We start from the raw sequence: 19,950 nt of genomic DNA on the forward strand, positions 1-19,950 counted from the left end.
CTGTTTACGCTGACAGATATCATGCTAGTTGAATCTATGTAGTGCATGTGACAGTAAAACTTCTAGATAGAAGTCTCACTTTTAAAAAGGTAGTGTCACAACTGTCAAATCTTATATGACCTGTGACCCTTTCTTTCTACAGGAGGGTCTGTGCACCACAGAGACAGCCCTGGCAATGAACCGCTACATTGGCTCAGCCATGCTACCCCTCCTCACCCGCTGCGCCCCTCTCTTTGCGAGCACTGAGCACTACGCCAGTCTCATGGACTCCACTCTTCACACCATCTACCGACTTTCCAAGGGCCGTTCACTCACCAAGGCCCAGAGAGATGCCATAGAGGAGTGCCTGCTCGCTGTCTGCAAGTGAGGAGCACAGGAATCTCTCCATTAACAGAGTTAAAAGTTTTTCTAGCCAGTGATAATGCATCAAATAGTTGCGGTATCTCAGCTGGCAGGGATAGCAACAATCAACATTGCATATTATCAGCTTTCTTGCAAAATTTTACTGTAACTCAGAGCCTGCTTTCCTTATATATTCCTCTAAGACTGTGTGATGAGAGTGGTCAGAGCCTGAAGACATTATGGTTAAAAGCAGCCCTGGGCAGCAGTGCTCTTATCTCTCTCACCTTATTCTGCAGACACCTTCGTCCCTCCATGCTGCAGCAGCTCCTGCGCCGCCTTGTCTTTGATGTGCCCTTGCTGACTGAATACTGCAAGATGCCTCTCAGGGTGGGCAACAATTTCCTCACTTTTTCTTACTTTTTAAATCCCTTTGCCATCCCTTATCTTGCCTTTATCTCACATTCCTTGTTGCACTGCCTACATACCTTCGTTTTAGTTCTTTCTTATTATCAGTTGGTTACTTTTGATCTCCAACTTTTCTTTTTCTTTTCTACATAACTTAGCCTTTGGTTTGCCTCTGTGTGGTCGCTGCATGGTCACACTTTACCACCTCAGTTTATTAGATTGTCAGCTTGGTGGTGAGCTAACAACAGCTTATTTCCACCAGCTCAAGTGCAGGTGCACCATACAAACACACACACACACACACTCACAGGTGCACAGTTGTAGCACACCCATGGTGTTAATCAAAACAAGGGGAAGAAGTATTGGACTGTGTGATTACAGGCTTGTTGGCTCCACTGCTGCGCTCCATTCGTCTGGCCACAAGAGAAAAACTGGAGTTGTAATAGATTGTGACTGGCCCGTGATAGTGGACACACTTTATTTTCATGTACATTTCATTTGTGCTGAGTGTTGGAGAACAGACTTCCTTTGAGGAGCTGTTTAGAATGCATGCATGGCCTAGTAAGTAAAAAGTAAATACATTTTATTTATATAGCAACCTTCATGTGCAGGTGTCACAAAGTTCTTCCCAATAAAAGAATAGAAATAACAAATAATATAACACAACAAAAAAAAGTGCCAGCGTATCGTGAGAACATACATAGGCTGCATGCTTCTTGCCTGTCACTGAAAACGTCCTGTCCACTAAATTCAGTATATTTATTACTTACTTTGTCTTGCTGTTTGCCCTCTGTGTGTCCTCCAGCTGCTAACCAACCACTATGAGCAGAACTGGAAGTTCTACTGCCTCCCGTCGGGTTGGGGCAGCTATGGCACAGCATCTGACGATGAACTACTGCTCACCAAGAAAATCTTCTGGGGAGTGTTTGACTCTCTGTCCCAGAGGGTAAGGGTCGTTTTTTCCTCAGTAGGCATTAACATCTATCTGCTTGTTCTTAGAAATATTTTCTAAGAGAATGTGATACCACAGATGCTCAGTAAAAGTGATAAACATTAGGCTTGGACAATATCCAAAATTTAATATCTCGATAGAGTCAAGCCCAAATATTGTGATATATGATATTGTGTGTGTGTGTGTGTGTGTGTGTGTGTGTGTGTGTGTGTGTGTGTGTGTGTGTGTGTATTTTTTTTTTTTCCAATTTAATTTTTTTATTAATATATAGTCATATTATTGTATTGTATTTTACAGGTATAAGCAATTCTGCCACTAAACAGCAGTTCAAAGTTTAATATGTCACATGCTAAGGTACAATGTACAGTAAGCAAAGCAGTGAAATGAGGGTCAGGCTCAGCATCAGGCTGTGCAAAACTCCAAAACTGCAAAATGACATGAAGTAAAATAGTTTTTATCACAATATTTTATATTACTGAATATCAGCCCAAGCCTAATAAACATTTAAATTTATATAAAAGTCATCTAATTTGTCACTGTCTTGATTAACATGCAAGGAACTCACAGGCACAAATATCTTGAGGTGTGTTTGTGATGCAGATGGCTGGACTCAGCACATCTCTCTAAATGCACACTCATGAAAGGAGGCTGTGCAAAGGGCCAGCATGCAAACATCAATATCTGGACAGCCATCATTGATCCAAAGCCTCCAGCACACTGATTCCTCAGCTTTTAGAGTGATTCTTGATTAACATCTCTTCCACTGGCCCCTCTTACTCTCAGGCTAGAGTGGCTCTGTAGCTTTATTTAACTCCCAGCTAAATGAACGACTAAACACATTGCTTGTGTTTGTTAAATAAAAATACCATTTGCAGAACCTCACTATAACAAAACATTTTGATACATTTTGCATTTAACTCTGTCTTTCCCCATGCAGAAATATGATCCAGAGCTGTTCAAAATGGCCATGCCTTGCCTCAGTGCCATAGCTGGAGCTTTGCCACCTGACTATGTGGACGCCTCTATCAGTACGACCATGGAAAAGCCTGTTTCTGTAGATGCTCAGGGCAATTTTGACCCCAAACCCATCAATACTGCTAAGTAAGCCATGTTGGACCCAGACGTCGATGACTGTATATGCTGTATATTTATAGCCTCACTTATCGTATCGTGCCTGTGATGAATTACACAGCACATGACTGTACATGACTTCAGTGACATGCATTTGCATACGCTGACAAATTGTCACTCTCTCTTTCTCCAGCATTGCTCTCCCAGAGAAGCTTGAGCACTTTGCCAACAAATATGCCGAACATTCCCATGAGAAATGGTCCGCAGAGAAGGTAAGGCCAAAGATAAGAGTCTCCACCTTGGCAAATGGAGATTAAATGGTGCAGTGTTATAAGAAAATGAGAGGACACTAAAAATGTCTCGCCTTGAAGAAATACAGCACACGACCATAATCAGCTGAAAACATGGAAGTGAAAAAAATCAATTCAGATCAATATCTTGATATTGTTCTTTTTTCCATTATCATAGCACTGTTCCCTTTGGTGTTGGCTCCTTTTTGTTATAATTGAAAGAGATACTCTGGGCATGCTGACAACAATTGTGCTGGCCTCTGTCTAGAAGGACCCTGCTCTCCTTTGTGCCAACTGTTTATCCTGCTTTGTTGCATCTGTCAAAAAAAAAAAAAATTCACAAGAGCTGAGAACAGCAAGAACTGAATGTACCATGACTCCTTAATGTGTTATGCGTAATTAATCTCTTACCCAGTCTTTCAAATAATAAATCATGTCCTTAGGGACTCTGAAGGCAATGAGGATTGTTTTCACTCTTGTCCACCCCTCTGTGCTTGTGCCTCAGGTGCTGCTGGGATGGAAATACGGAGACTGTGTGGATGAGAAGGCCAAGACTCACCCTCAGCTCAGGACCTACAAAGCCCTAACAGAGAAGGTGCAGTATGTCGAATGTGAGATTTGGGTAGAAGATGAACACAGAGATAACCTAAATATTTGTTCCCCATTTCTATCTCTGTGCCGCAGGAGAAGGAGATTTACAGATGGCCAATTAGAGAGTCCCTGAAGAGCATGCTGGCAATGGGCTGGAGCATTGACAGGACCAAGGATGGAGAGAGCATGTCTCAACAGAGGGAGAATGAGAAAATGAGAAAGATATCTCAGACCTCACAGGTACAGTACAAAGAATATGTTTTTTGTGTGTTGGAAAAGCAAAAAATTGTATAGCTGTTGCTCCACACCATATCATTGATAATGTGCTGTAAAAGGTTCAAATGTGTGGAATGGACATAAAATCAAGTCTATTTCTCCTCAAAAGTGTCTGTGATGAAATATGATGACAAACAACAAGTAACATGTGTTGAAATATGTTACAACTGACTCAGGCTGATAGACAGGCTACTGGTCATTATAAATATAAGTGAAGTTCACCATGGCAGCAGTTTGACTGTTTGTTTTCCCCCTTAACACAAGTGTGTGGATGCTTTTTAACATATAAGTTTTATTTCTGACTTTAGAAATGGCTGGTCAAGGCTCACACCTACTCTCAGATTGTATTTTCTTTCTTTTGGGACAGTACCGTTTGTCAGCAGTCACTAATGCAGTTGTAAACATGCAGATCAAAGAGTTATTTATTGAGGAAAGTTGATTTTGTTGCTAATCTCTTAACCGTGGCTCAATTGAAGGCCTAAGGACATGGAATAATCCTTTAACATATACTATTGTGTTAATCTATAACCAATAACACAGTATATCTCACTGTAAATCTGCATCCTGTTCAACATTTCCAGGCAAATGGGTTCAATCCGAGCCCAATAGACATGAGCAACGTGGTTCTATCCAGGGAACTGCAGGTGAGTGACCCTACATTGGTTCTGTTGTACTTTTTTTTCTTTCTTACATTAAACAGTCTCTCAGTGTGAATACGAGATGAAGAGCAATATAACCTGAATGTGGATGAGTAACGTGGGCGGGACATCTCACTGAGATGTACTGTTTGTCTCTTTTGTCTTTGGTCTAAGGGGATGGTGGAGGTGGTGGCTGAAAATTACCATAACATCTGGGCCAAGAAGAAAAAAAGTGACCTTGGAAGCAGAGGTGATTTGCTAATGAAGTCAATCATAAACAATCGTAGCGGAAGAGACTGTGTGTTTGTGTATGGGTGGGTGGATGTTAAGTGCTACTCGGCTGTTGCACAGCTTATATGTGCCTGTTAACATATGCATGCGTCTGCCTGGCTGCTCTTGACTGAATAGGTTGAGCTGAGTGGTCCATCCTCTCCATTTCACCATTTGCCTTTACTCATACACTGAGTAGAGACCCATGACTGATCAAGTCTCCCTGAACACTGGCCTGTCTGTGTTTTGAGGTGGGGGAACACACCCTTTGCTGGTACCCTATGACACGCTGACAGCAAAGGAGAAGGCCCGCGATCGAGAGAAGGCCCAGGACCTTTTTCGCTTCCTGCAAATCAATGGCTACAGCATCACAAGGTCAACACACACACACAGCGTGTTACTGAATATATTATCATGTTTATGTCTTGCAGGAACTTTACACGACCTCCTAACTTTGGCATTTAATAGATGACAGTGTCAGTGGTCAACAGAGTCCTTTATCAAATGCCATTAAGAGAGAATCAAGTGTTATTTACAGCCAGTATCTTATTGTGCTGCAGAGGTTTGAAGGACCTGGAGCAGGATTCCTCTTCCATGGAGAAGAGGTTTGCCTATAAGTTCCTCAAGAAGCTGCTTAAGTATGTTGACTCAGCTCAGGAGTTCATCGCCCATCTAGGTATAATATATTATATAGCTCATGATGACAAAACATGTATATATAGTTGTCTTGTTACTCAATATTTAACACATATTTTCATGTTTTCAATTCAGAGGCCATGGCTGCCAGTGGAAAAACAGACAGATCCCCTCATGAACAAGAAATCAAGTTTTTTGCCAAAGTAAGGATGTGATACCGATTCAGCCACTATACACGTATAAATAACTTTTAAACATTATGACCATCAGCCTAATTTGGTCTTATCATTATCTGTGTCCTCCTTCAGGTTCTTCTCCCTCTCATTGACCAGTACTTCAAGAACCACTCTCTCTACTTCCTCTCCTCCCCTAGTAAGAACCTGAGCAGCAGCGGTTACGCCTCCAACAAGGAGAAGGAGATGGTCACCAGGTACCCGTTCACGAGATGACATTCAGCAGCACAGCTTGACAATAAATCTTTACCACTCTTTGCTTAAAATCTTAATCTCTAATCAATTAATCAATCTTTCATTCCTAAACTTCTCTCCAATGATTTCCTGATTGTGGTTTTCTGGTTTCCTCCCCTTTTCTAACCTTCACTCCTCCAGCCTGTTTTGTAAACTGGCAGCTCTTGTCAGACATAGGATTTCACTCTTTGGTAAGCTAATTTACTGCTGACTGGTCAGGAATGTATGTGTGTGAATGTGAACGTGAGTGTTTGTCATTTTATCATGGCTGAAGTTATTTGATATGTACAACACACCTTAGATATTTGATACACTAACATGGTGATTCATTATTTGACATTTTTTTTCTAATCAAACCCTCAACATACACATTTGACTGGGGGTTGTACGTAGCCATGAATTCATGCCATGAATGCTATGAGAGACTCAATTCAGATCAAGACAGCTCTTAACAGTGAGTGACAGTATGGATGTTGACATTGCACTGATTGCTTCTGTGTTTCGTGGTGTGTTGTAGGGAGTGACTCCACCACCATGGTGAGCTGTCTGCACATACTGGCACACACTCTGGACACCAGGTGGGTGCAAATTTGGCAGAAAAGGGACCTGACACCTTTTGAGTTTTTTGTTTTTTTAACTTTAACTTAAAAAAGAGCTCAGTTTGATGTAATGATGTGTTTAAACGTTAATTGTTGGAAGAGCCTTTTACATTTTCCCAGCATAAAGCTATGGCTCAAATCTGCTGGGCCATCAAGAGGAGCCTATCGTCATGAACTTTCTTCATCTCTTATTACTCCAGTGTCTTATAGGAGGCACTGGCATTAACAAAGAGCATCCTCTGGCATTTAAATAAGCAAAACAAATTTCATGCAGCACATGTTGCCCGAGGCTTATAGTGTTCTTTAGAGACAATGTACTGTTTGTTAATGCAGCTCACACCTAATGAGGCTAAATCAGCAACATATTATTGTGTCCTGTTTGTGCTGGAGAGCTACAGCTGATGCCCACAGACTCTGTCTTTCATTTCTCCTTCCTTCTGGGACACATCAAGGCTTAACAACAGCTAATTCATTCAGCAATGTTATGAACTGTGAAATGCTGAAAATGGACAGACTAATCATATTAATGTGTTGGGCTATTTCAGCGTGTCATACAGTATTTTTAGGCTCCAGTGTTGGCAAACTCGATTTGGATTTAAATATGCACCAAGTTCATTAAATAAATCATTTCTGCTGTGGTGTAAGGGCGGTCAGGTTGATATTCACATCTCATATTTCATGACTAAAACCTTCACAGCCTGTGAGAGTGAAGTAATTGCATATGTGAGCATGTCCCACTGTTGGTAAACAGTGTTGTCCTTTGCATACCAAGGGGTATCCAGTGGTTTATTATAGCCCCGTCCTTGCATATCTCCTCGTGTGGTTTCAGTCGTTTATCATGCTCTCTTTCACTCCAACAGGACGGTGATGAAGTCGGGCTCAGAGATGGTGCGGGTGGGGCTGCGGACGTTCTTTGAGAATGCCGCAGAGGACCTGGAGAAGACGTTTGAGAACCTGAAGCTGGGGAAGTTTACTCACTCCCGCTCACAGATGAAGGGGGTTTCGCAGAATATCAACTACACCACTGTGGCTCTGCTCCCCATCTTAACGGCTCTGTTTGAACACATCACTCAGCACCACTTTGGAGTCGACCTGCTGCGTGAGTCCTGACAGCCAAAGAACGATCAAACATGTTGTTTGAGAGGCTGATAAAGTGTGTCAATGTTAAGTTTATATGCCTTTAGCATCCTGACCATCCAATGGAGCATCATGTCATTGTGTCACACAGTTATTTACACAAATGTACATCAAAGGATTCCCTTATAAATATACATCAGCACACTAATGAGGGATTCTACATTGCTTTAGAATACTGAGTTATCTCTTCAGCCGAATTATTTAACTTATGCTGTATTGTGTTTGACAATATTGTGTTAGAGGAAGGACCTATACAAAAATATTGGGTAACTAAGGCACATCTTTGCTTCATTAATGACCGTGTTAGCACTGGTAATTGGGTTTCTATGTTTTTTAAACCAGGTTTTAAACATTCTTTTTATTGCTTTGAAACTTAATATAGCATAACTGGGTTTTGTTAAAATGTCATGGTGGTGATCTTAAACTGTGTTTTTGTTTGTTTTTTTGTAGTGGATGATGTCCAAGTGTCCTGCTATCGAATCCTGACCAGCCTCTATGCACTGGGCACTGGAAAGAACATCTATGTAGAAAGGTATCCTAGCTTAAACATTCATTCTAATTGATTAAAACCTCAGTGAAAAGACGCCCACTGATATTCCATGCAGCTCTCACCATCTCTCACCCTCTCTGTGTCCCTCAGACAGCTGCCAGCTCTCGGCCAGTGTCTGGCCACCCTGGCTGGGGCCATGCCTGTGGCCTTCTTGGAGCCATTGCTCAACACGTACAACCCCTGCTCAGTTTTTAATACCAAGAGTGCCCGAGAACGAGCTAGTGAGTCATATGTAATTATTCTAAAATAAGAGTTGTGGTCCGAGGTGGCAAATCAAACAGTTATTATTATGGAGAATGAACACTTCTCTCAGCACACTGACTGTGCTTAAGTACTATTCAGTCTGTGAAAGATTCATCTCCTTCACAAAACCATAAAATATGTAATAAGAAACATAAACTTTGATGACATAAACATTGTTGCACTATCATAAAAATCCTCTGTGGTGTTTTCAGTCCTAGGCATACCAGACTCAGTGGAGGAGATGTGTCCCGGGATGCCGCGGCTGGATGGCCTGATGAAGGACATCAATGACATGGCTGAGTCTGGAGCACGGTACACAGAGATGCCTCACGTTATCGAGGTGGTGCTGCCCATGCTGTGTAACTATCTGTCCTACTGGTGGGAGAGGGGGCCTGAGAACCAGCCAGCCAGTGGGGGCAGCATCTGCTGCACCACCGTCACCTCAGAGCACCTCAGCCTCATTCTTGGCAACATCCTCAAGATCCTCAACAACAACCTGGGCATTGACGAGGCCTCGTGGATGAAGAGGATTGCAGGTGGGCACTGATTCATACAAAGTGTGAATACAAATGAGGAAGATTTCCTCACTTTCTTTTTAGTTTTACATCAATACCACACCCTGCTTAATTTCTGCACCGTATCTAGAAGATACTGTCCTTTTGATGTTTTTATTTTTCTGAATTTTTTGTCGTACCATCTCACATGAAACCTGCATGAACCACAGGACCTGCAAAATTACCAATCCACTGTCAGCCCACATATGCAATTTAGCAACCTTTGTATAGTGATGAATCACTCCTCATGTGGGTGACCCTGTTTCCTTCATTTATAATGTTGCTGCACTAGAAATGTTAAATGCAACAGGAAACAGCAGCAAAACAGCTCCAATTTTGAGTTAAAACTTTAGACTAAACAAAAAAAAAATTAACAAATATAAAAGCTTGATGAATTGCTAATGTGGGAGACTGTTGTTTTGAAAAATCTCAAAAGCAGGCAGTGTTAATGTGAAAATGTTACTTAAATACCATCAACTTTTGTCTCTCAACAAAATTGAACAACTGCAATAAAGTGACTTTTTGTCTCTCTTCTACTTTGCAGTGTATGTGCAGCCCATTATCGGCAAAGCTCGTGCAGACCTGCTGAAGAGCCACTTCCTGCCCACACTGGAGAAGCTAAAGAAGAAGACGGTGAAGGTGGTGGCTGAGGAGGAGCTGTTGAAGGCGGACAGTAAGGGAGACACCCAGGAGGCCGAGCTGCTCATCCTGGATGAGTTTGCTGTACTCTGCAGGGACCTGTACGCCTTTTACCCCATGCTTATCCGCTATGTGGACAACAACAGGTTAGCTTGTTGAGCAACAGATGATGGAATTCTTTCAAAGGTGTATTTAGGGGAAAATGGGGCAGACGTTAGTGTTTGCAGAAAAAGTGCAAAGGAGGTATTAATCTCCCTCTGCCACTGTAGGTCCAGGTGGCTGAAAGAACCTGATGCTGACTCCAATGAGCTCTTCAAAATGGTTGCTGAGATTTTTATCCTCTGGTGCAAGTCACATGTAGGTTCTTTCATCTCCGATTCATACATATTAAACTCAGACAAACAATGAAACCATTGATTCAGAATCATTACAGTGTCATTTGTCTTTCTTCAGAATTTCAAAAGAGAGGAGCAGAACTTTGTGGTTCAAAATGAAATCAACAACCTTTCCTTCTTGACTGGAGATAATAAAACCAAGATGTCTAAGGTGGGTTTTATGTCTTCACATTACGTCTCACCACTGTCATCTTTATATTCCTTATTATGGAGTTTCGCTGAGATTCGTCAAGCAGCAGATTATCACCTTTGTAGACATACATGATACCTGCTAACATTTTCTCTGCGATGTTAACACATTGATTTTTGTGTACATTATGTGCTATTATGTTAACATGCAAAATGCCCCACACACACATGTGACAAACAAGATTATTTTATTGAAGCTTCCCTGCATCAACCTCTTTTCAAACAGCATGACTATAATAGAATGGATTTTGACTCATGGCTGTGTGTGTGTGTCTGTGTGTGTTTGTGTGTGTGTGTGTATGTGTGTGAATTTATACATGCATGCTTTTAACAAACCTACCTCTGGCTCCACCTTCAGTCCTTACAGGGGTTACAGCTTTTTTTTTTTCTTGTCTGCCTGGTTGAACTGTTTTAAAGGCAAACAAACGTTTTTCATTGCAGTGCACGTCCATGTGAGGACCGTGAGCCTCCATGAATTGCCCTCTCATCCTTCTCTTCTTTCTTCCTTTCTCTCTCTATCTCTCTATCTCACACAGTCCTCTAAGGAAGAGGTAGAGTGATGCAGTGCATGAGCTGTTTACCTGCCATCTTATTGGCTTATATGCTTCAGTTACCAAGCAGAAAAGCCAATAGCTTGTGCCGCTGTGCTATATAGTATTCTATAGCGTAGTTATATATTAAGTCACCTGATTATTTGTGGCCTCTATTCATCACCCCATGTAGCATGGTAACTTTGGTCATTCCTCATTGTCTTATGGGCGGAACACATCTCATCTGGAGTAATGAAGCCCAGCCCCTCTGTAGCAAATCATGTGATCACATGCCACCAGTGTGTTTGTAGTTGATGGATTGTGGTACCCTAGTGTGTTTGGCCAATAGTTACCTCAAGCTAATTATATTGTGTTCTAGTTGATGTGTGATAAGGCTGTGTGTATGTGTGTGTGTTTGCGTGGCAGTGTGTACATATGTATTAATATGGAAATGAGTGTTTTCACTGAGGCAGCTGCTTCAGTTTGGCTCAAAAGTGCATTTGTTTCTTCCTCAGTGGTAACATCTTGCTGTTCACACAGAGGCAGCCTGCTAGTTCTGCTTTTCAGCTGAGGTGTGAGACTTCTTAATACTTCAGTGGCACAGATTTAGTCTGGTCACAGATTTAGCCTGGGTTTAAAAAGTAAATGCCTCAGTTGCCTCTGGCTTTTGTTCAAATACAGTATGAGTGTTCCCACTGTTAAAATAAAATACTCTCAAGGTATCAGTTTAAATGTTGAAAGGACATGCATTAGTGCAACTTTAATCTCAGCAAAAACAAAAAAAACTGTATGTATTACCTTAAAATACCAGCTTATTAAAACCTTTTAGCTTTTTTTATTCACCATTGTGAGTTGTTTGAAGTTGATATCCCAATTTCTTGTTCAGTCTGGAGGACAAGACCAGGAGAGGAAACACAAGAAAAGGCGTGGTGAGTTCTACTCTATCCAGACCTCGCTGATTGTGGCTGCTTTGAAGAAGATGCTGCCAATCGGCCTCAACATGTGTACGCCAGGGGATCAGGAGCTCATATCTCTATCCAAGACTCGCTACCTCCTGGTGAGACTTTAATGTGACCTTGCACTGGTCACACATTTGACCCACGCAACAAATGTAACCAGCTGCATTTCGCAATTACAAAGCTTTATATTTGTGTCCTATTTGTTGGTTGTAGCAAGTTCTTTTATTTTGCCACCTGTTGTTTAACAGAAAGACACAGATGATGAGGTCAAAGACCACATCAGGCAGAATCTGCATCTTCGAGAAAAGGTGAGCAAATTGACACCAGTATTCCGGTAAATGGTTACTGGCTTCCCTTCCATAGCCTACAGGCTGGTATTTGACATCCTTCTTTGTCATACGCTCCCAGTCAGAGGACCCTGCAGTGAGATGGCAGCTAAACCTGTACAAGGACATAGTGACGAGGAGTGAGCTGCCTCCAGACCCTGAGAAGGTGGTGGACCGTATCCAGAGGATCTCCGCTGCCGTCTTCAACCTGGAGCAGGTCAGGACTAGACATTTATAGATTCCTAAGCACATTATGAGCTGCAAATGAAACTCAGGGTGCTATTTTAACTCAACATTTTTGCATCAAGCAGAGCGCATTGAAAGGCTCACAGGGAATGTAAAGGAACAGTATCAGTCACCAAAATACAAAACACCAGTGCTGCTGAAAGTCCCAGTTTTCAGTTCTTAGCAGGGATATTTTTTTTGTCTCAGGTAGAGAATGACACCCAGTGCAGTGATTTATCTTAATCTCAACACTGACTTCTTCTCCTCCCATCAGGTGGAGCAGCCACTGAGATCCAAAAAATGTGTTTGGCAGAAGTTGCTGTCCAAGCAGAGGAAAAGAGCAGTTGTAGCCTGCTTCCGTATGGCACCACTTTACAATCTACCAAGGTATAACTGTATACCGTTACATCTCCAGCATTCACACATCACCCCTTCTTTTTAAGGTTTCAAATGATGCTAAACAGCCTCATAATCAACTAGGATAATACTTTATATTTGACAGTAGCAGAAGGCTTCCTGTGAACTCAATGTGAAATTGTGTCGCAAGGCGCTGTGGCATCACCTCTATGTTTGCTAGCCAAATACCACCACACACTCTTCTTCTTGTGTCTGACTCACGACTCTCATTTCTCTCTTCCTTGTTTCTGACCCTGCATTAATGCACAGCCTCCCTCCTGCTATTTGTAGGATGAATGTCTGGCCCGCAGCTGTTATCAAGGAGTGGGAAAAAAAAGGGACACTAGCAATTTCATGCCCTGCTGCTCTGTAACTCAATCACTGGAAGTCAGGCAGAGAGCTACAGTAGGGAGGAAAACAATTATGAGGCCCAACCTGGGGGTGGTCATCTTCAGTATGTGCTCAGACGATGCCGCCCGCCTGCCTGACAGCATGACTCATTTATTCAGAGTTGTTGACAGTGAAATATGACACAGCGTAGCTAATGATTATTAGACAGTATTTTACAATGCGGCCACAATTGACTGTTTTTATTTGCAGCAGTAGATTCTTGTTTGAGGGATGGATGTGCAGATTCTGGGTGATGTCGACTCCGCCTGAGTTTCACGCATTCAGATGTCATCTTCTCTCTTTTGTCTCTCTATTTAGCCTTTTTTCTCTCCTCAGTGTCACACTCTATTGTACCTCATCCCCTCAGGCACAAAAATAATAATTACTTCCTGAATGCCTACCGGCATATTTGGCTGGAGATAATGCATGAGAACGCAGACTATGACAGTCTGCTCTCCATGCTGACGGTAACGTAGTGCTAATCCAACATTGCTACTGTTTGACCTCGCATACCTCTCTTAACTACTGCTCGCTTTCCTCCAAGCACGGTTTGTGCTACAAAATTTAACTCCCATTCAGATATTTTCACTGGTATTTCCACTGGTCCATACACTTAAGGTCAAAATTATTAGCCCCCTTTATGAAATCAAACAAAACCCTTAACCTTTCCATGGAAATGACGATAACCAAAAGTGTTTGTAATTGAATTGCTCCCAAAAGAACAATGACAAAATCTCCACTAAGCTTGATTAAGATATTTTACTGATGTGCTGAATTGAAACAAGAAAATGACAAAGGCCAAAATTATTAGCCCTATGACAATTAATAGTCAATAGTATAACCTTTTTGACTAACAACTGACAACAACCTCTATTGGTAGTTCTTAACTAGGTTGGCACATGTCTTGTGAGGGATCTTGGCCCATTCTTCCATAGTAAAGTGTTCCAACTCATCCAAATTGCATGGTTTTCAAGCATGGACATGAACCTTGAGCTCCCGCCACAGCTTCTCAATAGGATTGAGATCTGGGCTCTTAGAGAGCCACTTATTGTCCTTCAAAAAGGTTTAGAGCAACTTAGATGTATGTTTCGGGTCATTGTCTTGCTGCAAGACCCAGCCGCGACCTAAAGCAAGAGAGGCAGCACATTTCTTTACATTATTCTTCAAAATGTCAACATAATCTTTTTTCACGATCGCATGCACCCGAACAAGGTTACCCGTGTCTGAGGCAGCAAAACAGCCCCACAGCATTATGCTCCATCTTCATGTTTTACTGTGGGAACTGTGTTTTTAGAGTTGAAGGCCGCTCCCCTCCTTCGCCAAACAAAGGCAGCATCCATGTGCCCAAACAGCTCAAGTTTAGTCTCATCAGACCAAAGGACAGACTTCCAAAACTCATCCCCATGTTTCAAATGTTCATGGGCAAACTTCAGTCTGGCTTTGATGTGCCTTTGTGTGAGCAATGGAGTTTTTCTGGGTCAATGACCTCGAAGCCCACCACGATAAAGAGCCCTCACAACAGTCTTCCTTGAAACATCAAGTCCAGAAGAGGCCAATTCAGCAACTATAATCTTAGCTGAGATCCGGGGATTCTTGTTAACGTCTTTTACTATTTTTCTCTCCAAAGTTTTGAAGATCTTGCGCTTTTAACCACGCCCAGGTTTGTTTTTAACAGAGTTTGTCTCTTTGTGCTTTGCAGTGATGCAATGCACAGCTGTTCTAGACACTGCAAAACGCTTGGAGATGGCAGAATACTCTTCCCCCTTGAGATGAGCGTCCACTATCTTCTTTCTGAGTTCCAGACTGATTTCTTTACTTTTTGGCATGATGAAATTATTTCTTACTTCTTACCAGTAGTCCCTCTCAATCAAGTGTTCAAATGCCACAAGCCCTGTTCACTGGAGTCCCTTAAGTAGATTTCAGTGCTGATTGCTCAGCTGTTGTTTGAAAACTGATTGATTGCTCAGGTGTGGTTTGAAAGCAAAAAATTGCATGGGAGCTAATAATTTTGACCCGCTCAATTTTCACTACATTTGGTATAAAGCAAATCTGAAGATTTATTTTAGATTCCCAGATGTACTAAATAGAGGCCTTAACACTGATGAAAGTTTGACTATGAACAGTTTTATGAATGATGCAAACATTGGGCAGAATTTTAGGGAAATGTTCCATAGTTCACTGGGGGCTAATAATTTTGCCTTGAATTTCTACCTGCTGATGAGAGTTGTAGAATATATATATATATATTTATTTTTAATTTGTGACTAGATCAACAGTCTGGCAGAGAGCATATTCATCACAGCTCTGTATTTATAATCAAAATGATACTTTCCTCTAAGTTGACCAACTGGATGTGCCAGTACCCTAAACTAACCAGTATTAACCTCTCCTAAAGGGACTTCTTCCATCTTTTGCTATCTAACCCAGGCTAATCTCCTCTCACCCTTCCTTAGGCATCGCTCTATTAACCTCTTCCTCCTGGCCTATCAGAGAATATGGATAGAAACAGAGGAGTACTCTTTTGAGGAGAAGCTAGTGCAGGATCTTGCAGTAAGTACCCGTGTTATCCCCAGGCCCATCTTGTTGGCTGGGGAGCTGAGTCAATGCCCCCACCACTCTCCCTTTACTTGTATCATTGTAAAGAGTGCCAATCCCACCATGCGCCACTGAGTCATACTCAGTCATCCATACAGTGTTTTTCACATGTCAGTCAGATGCCCATTTTTGGCAAGCATGACATCACCATTGATGTCAGAGCCAGCTCTGAGAGCAGTAAGAGAGCATCCAATCACAATGCTTTGACTTACGAATGAAATTTATGAAAGTTGCGCTGCCTTTCCTAAATTTTCAGTCATGAAATGTCACAATCATGTCTTGAATTTGTTGTGGTGGAAGCAGAAGAAATACAGCACGTTCCATATCTGCTTCCTGCGCAACTTTATTTTGCACTTTGTAGCCCATAAGAATCTACGATTTACTGTGCATAGATTGGTTTTACAATGCTTATAGACTTTTAAAGTAGAGTTCATTTATCTCATCTAAAATAAGAGGCTATCACTGGAATGCAATAAACCCTACTGTGCCAGTGGGTGTTTTTTTTTTTGTTTGTTTTTTCAATGAAGAAATGAAGATGTGAATTAATACCACTTTAAAAAAAAAAAATCGAAACTTCCTTTAGCCCTTTGAGTAGTTATATCTTTTTCACATTATTTGAAATTAAAGCCACGGGGCATCACAAAAGAAGTTAATGGTGTAACAGATGAAGGACTTTATGATCCAGCCAACCAAACAGCAGCAACCCCCCGAAGAAAAATAGTCCCAATGTGTCTGATATCATGAGTTGTTTCGGCTCCAGGATAAAGTGAAAAGGAAATTCATGAGAGAGTAAACCTAGAGAGTCACCCTCTGTATGCATGTGTGTGCATGTGCCTGTGATTGTGTCTGTGCTTGTGTTTGCGCATGCTGTCAGTGTATCCAATCGCTGTCTTTTTTCTGACACCAACTGATTCTCTGAAGGTAAGTAGTGTATAGTTAGGTGACAGCTACACGACACTGTACCTACTGTTTACACAAAGTGTTAAAGTTCAGATTTCTCAGTTTAGTCTCTGATATCATTGACGTTGAGGGTTCATGCCTAAGCTCCAGTGTTATACGGCTTTGTCTAGAAAACGCAGCCCAAAGTGGAGGAAGAGGAAGAGGAGGAGGTCAGAAAACAACCAGACCCACTTCACCAGCTCATCCTGCATTTCAGCCACAACGCTCTGACTGAGTGCAGGTAAATACACACTCACTGTTACACATCTGGCTGCCTGGCACCAGCACGCTTCACTCCATCTGTGCTACATAATAGCTTTGGCTTGCCTCTCAGCTAATAAAGAGCTACATTAAGCTAAATTATGACCATATATTTTATGATAAGTGAGAAACACAGCATTTTTTGCTGCTTACTGTGCATACATCGCATTGGCTATAAATACAATCACTTCAACTTGCTTTTTATTCAAAGATGAAATGTGATTATATGCTATACAAGGTTTAACCTCTGGATATTTATCTTCCTATTTTGTTAGTTCTTTGGAAGAGGATCCCCTGTACATTGCATATGCAGATATGATGGCAAAGGTATTTCACTCTCTAAATAGCTTTTTACTGAGATGTTTGCTGTTCAGCAATTTTTTGCAGGTTTGACTTTGTTTCCTCTTTCAGAGTTGTGCTGAAGGTGAAGAAGAGGAAGAAGAGGAAGGAAAAGAGAAAACGTTTGAGGTGCTATTGAGTTCTCAGGGATATTGTTTTGCTTTTAACTTTTTTAAATTTTGAATAATACTCAGCCATGGTGCCAACTGTATTATCATTTCCTACAGGAAAAGGAAATGGAGAAGCAAAAGATGCTGTATCAGCAAGCCAGACTTCATGACCGAGGGGCTGCTGAGATGGTGCTCCAGATGATCAGTGCCAGCAAAGGCAGGAAAACACACACTCCGCCTGTCTGCCTTCCTACAACTGTCTCCTTTGATCTAACTGTGGTGTCTGATTTGTGATTATCAGGTCGACTCACTGCTATGGTGACGTTCACCCTCAAACTGGGCATCTCTATTCTGAACGGGGGAAACACACTGGTCCAGCAGGTACGCAGCCCTCCTCATGTAGAAAATGTACAATGAACACCATCAACCCTTTATTAATTGTTCTTTTGTTTTAATGCAGAAAATGCTGGACTATCTGAAGGAAAAAAGGGATGTTGGCTTTTTCAAAAGTTTATCTGGACTGATGATGTCCTGCAGGTAATGGAGCCATTAACCCATCAAAATATCGCTATGTTATTATATTTACTCTTGCGAGTTCTCTAGTTTGGTGGAAGTACAATACTAAATTGCTGTAGAACCTCTTATAAATACAAATTGCTGAAAAACAGATTAGAGAAATGCAACATATCATAGTTCAGTCTTTGTCTTTCATCTCTGTCAGTGTCCTCGACTTGAATGCATTTGAAAGGCAAAACAAAGCTGAAGGTCTTGGGATGGTTACTGAAGAAGGATCAAGTAAGTGAGGATAATAAACATGGTAAACAGAACAGTCTGAGACTATTTGTCCTATTTGTTGCTTTACCAACAGTGTGAATAATTGATTTGCCCTCTAACAGGAGACTTTTAACCAGAGCAATAGACAGTGTATTTGTGACCTTAATGTAAAGCTGAATAAAAAAACATCAACGTCAATATTTGCGCATTAGTATCATTTTGCAGTTTGCAGTATGTAGAACCTCAGTACTGAGTGTCTTTGCACACTGACAGTGAAACAGAGCTTATGATCTTTTCCCTAAGCAACAGCCACTCAGTGTTACAGCATGGGGTCCAGACCTCAGCTGCATTCCACACTTCACCTTAATGATATGACGTCTCTGAGAAACATGTGGAACCCTTGTTGTGTCATGATGCGTCTCATTCGGGTTCATGGCGTTAATGTTCTTTGGTCAGGCTTGTAATCAGCCTCAGGACAAATGGCGCAGCATTAGCTTAATGAATCATTTGAACTTTTATTTGTTGACATTCAAGCCCATCTCCACGTCATGTTTGTCTCTTGTGTGTCACGTTGTGTGTCATTGTCACGCAGGTGAACCTGTGCTACTGTATGTTTAAGTCCTGTCTGGGCCTTGTCTGCCAGTTTAAAGCTCACTGTCACAACCACATCTGCATTTAAGTCCGCTTTTAATCAGAGGTGTCTGTTTATAATGATGGGTTGCATACAGTACAGAAATATGTTTCTCATGCATATTCCAACTCATTTTCACCTCATAAGCTCAGGCATAAGTGATGGTAACTGTTAGTCTGTTACTCTGTCTAACCTGTAGTCTAAACACCTGCCTAGTGAGCAGACTTTCCTGTAAGACTGTTTAACTGCAACCGCATGTCAATGTCGCAAATCAGTGTGAGTATGTAAAGATATATCTATAGCGCTATCACTCTCTCCTGTTCCTACTCCTTCTGATTGAATCTCAATGTCTTCTCCTTTGCTTATGTCTGCTTTTGTTTTGTTTGTTTGTTTTCTTCTGATCATGTTTTTAATCTCATCGGTCGCAGTCAACGTGAGTGAGCGGGGTAAATACATGGTTTAGATTCTACTCATTCAATGCAATGCCGACATCTTGATTGCTCTCCGTTCAGCTCCTTCCTCCTTCTCCTCATTCCCTCCTAATCCCTCTCTCCCCCCTCCTTCCTCCTACTCCCCCTCCTCCTTCCTCCTACATCTCCTTCTCCCTTGCCCTGAATGCAAAACAACCACCTTCTTTTTACCCTGGACTGAAGGAACGCATGCATGCTCCTATGACATCTGGATAGATTGTTCAGTCCATGGCCAGGTGCCTCAAACTGACTCAAATGTCTCCACTTCTTCTTTTATATAAAGTCAGTGCTTGTCATTTGTGTGGGACCATTTATGTTTCTTAATTTTAATGATACTAACCAGCGTCTATTAAGAAATAAATATCCCAAAGCTTTGTTTGCAAGACACAACAAAGCTTTGCTGGTCTTAAACAACAGAGCTCAGTTTCATTCCTGTTCTAAACCTTATTTTCATTTGTGATATAATGCACTATATCTTCTTTGTGTGTTCTGAACTCTCAGTATAGTGCATATAATTTGCTGCTGTTAGACAACTAGACAGCAGCTTTATGAGAAGTGAAAGCTATGTAAGCTCTGATGCCTGTACTGACATTAAAATGATGGGGCTCTGACCTTTGTAACACTGAAAGTGACAATTAATCTCGTTTCCTGTCTTCAGGTTCCAAGGTACTGCAGAATGATGAGTTCACTAAGGATCTCTTTCGGTTTCTGCAGCTTCTCTGTGAGGGACACAACAATGGTAGGTGGACGCTTTTCAAAAC

At 41.6% G+C, this 19,950-nt stretch overlaps 1 protein-coding gene across 2 annotated transcripts in view; it reads left to right on the plus strand.

The window, feature by feature from the left end:
• Window positions 1–19,950, plus strand: part of LOC139632809 (ryanodine receptor 3-like) — a 99,041-nt gene that overhangs the window by 67,111 nt on the left and 11,980 nt on the right. Inside the window, exons 48-83 of one of the 2 annotated variants that reach the window (XM_071498015.1) lie at window positions 143–363; window positions 639–729; window positions 1,553–1,693; window positions 2,637–2,800; window positions 2,964–3,042; window positions 3,566–3,655; window positions 3,745–3,891; window positions 4,509–4,571; window positions 4,740–4,815; window positions 5,087–5,210; window positions 5,396–5,511; window positions 5,607–5,674; window positions 5,780–5,901; window positions 6,080–6,129; window positions 6,456–6,516; window positions 7,398–7,636; window positions 8,125–8,206; window positions 8,315–8,445; window positions 8,680–9,003; window positions 9,566–9,806; window positions 9,930–10,017; window positions 10,114–10,206; window positions 11,661–11,831; window positions 11,982–12,041; window positions 12,142–12,276; window positions 12,559–12,671; window positions 13,438–13,537; window positions 16,736–16,845; window positions 17,141–17,192; window positions 17,277–17,333; window positions 17,432–17,531; window positions 17,616–17,695; window positions 17,775–17,851; window positions 18,036–18,109; window positions 19,148–19,165; window positions 19,848–19,928. In XM_071498015.1, coding sequence (XP_071354116.1) covers window positions 143–363; window positions 639–729; window positions 1,553–1,693; window positions 2,637–2,800; window positions 2,964–3,042; window positions 3,566–3,655; window positions 3,745–3,891; window positions 4,509–4,571; window positions 4,740–4,815; window positions 5,087–5,210; window positions 5,396–5,511; window positions 5,607–5,674; window positions 5,780–5,901; window positions 6,080–6,129; window positions 6,456–6,516; window positions 7,398–7,636; window positions 8,125–8,206; window positions 8,315–8,445; window positions 8,680–9,003; window positions 9,566–9,806; window positions 9,930–10,017; window positions 10,114–10,206; window positions 11,661–11,831; window positions 11,982–12,041; window positions 12,142–12,276; window positions 12,559–12,671; window positions 13,438–13,537; window positions 16,736–16,845; window positions 17,141–17,192; window positions 17,277–17,333; window positions 17,432–17,531; window positions 17,616–17,695; window positions 17,775–17,851; window positions 18,036–18,109; window positions 19,148–19,165; window positions 19,848–19,928 — 4,039 coding nt within the window. Of the gene's footprint in view, window positions 1–142; window positions 364–638; window positions 730–1,552; window positions 1,694–2,636; window positions 2,801–2,963; window positions 3,043–3,565; window positions 3,656–3,744; window positions 3,892–4,508; window positions 4,572–4,739; window positions 4,816–5,086; window positions 5,211–5,395; window positions 5,512–5,606; window positions 5,675–5,779; window positions 5,902–6,079; window positions 6,130–6,455; window positions 6,517–7,397; window positions 7,637–8,124; window positions 8,207–8,314; window positions 8,446–8,679; window positions 9,004–9,565; window positions 9,807–9,929; window positions 10,018–10,113; window positions 10,207–11,660; window positions 11,832–11,981; window positions 12,042–12,141; window positions 12,277–12,558; window positions 12,672–13,437; window positions 13,538–15,523; window positions 15,621–16,735; window positions 16,846–17,140; window positions 17,193–17,276; window positions 17,334–17,431; window positions 17,532–17,615; window positions 17,696–17,774; window positions 17,852–18,035; window positions 18,110–19,147; window positions 19,166–19,847; window positions 19,929–19,950 lie in introns of both variants that reach the window. The other variant, XM_071498016.1, reaches the window with a different exon arrangement.

This window comes from Trachinotus anak, unplaced genomic scaffold, assembly GCF_046630095.1.
Source record: "Trachinotus anak isolate AG129_WGS33_773 ecotype Australia unplaced genomic scaffold, CSIRO_AGI_Tana_v1 ptg000015l, whole genome shotgun sequence".
Classification (NCBI taxonomy): Eukaryota; Metazoa; Chordata; class Actinopteri; order Carangiformes; family Carangidae; genus Trachinotus; species Trachinotus anak.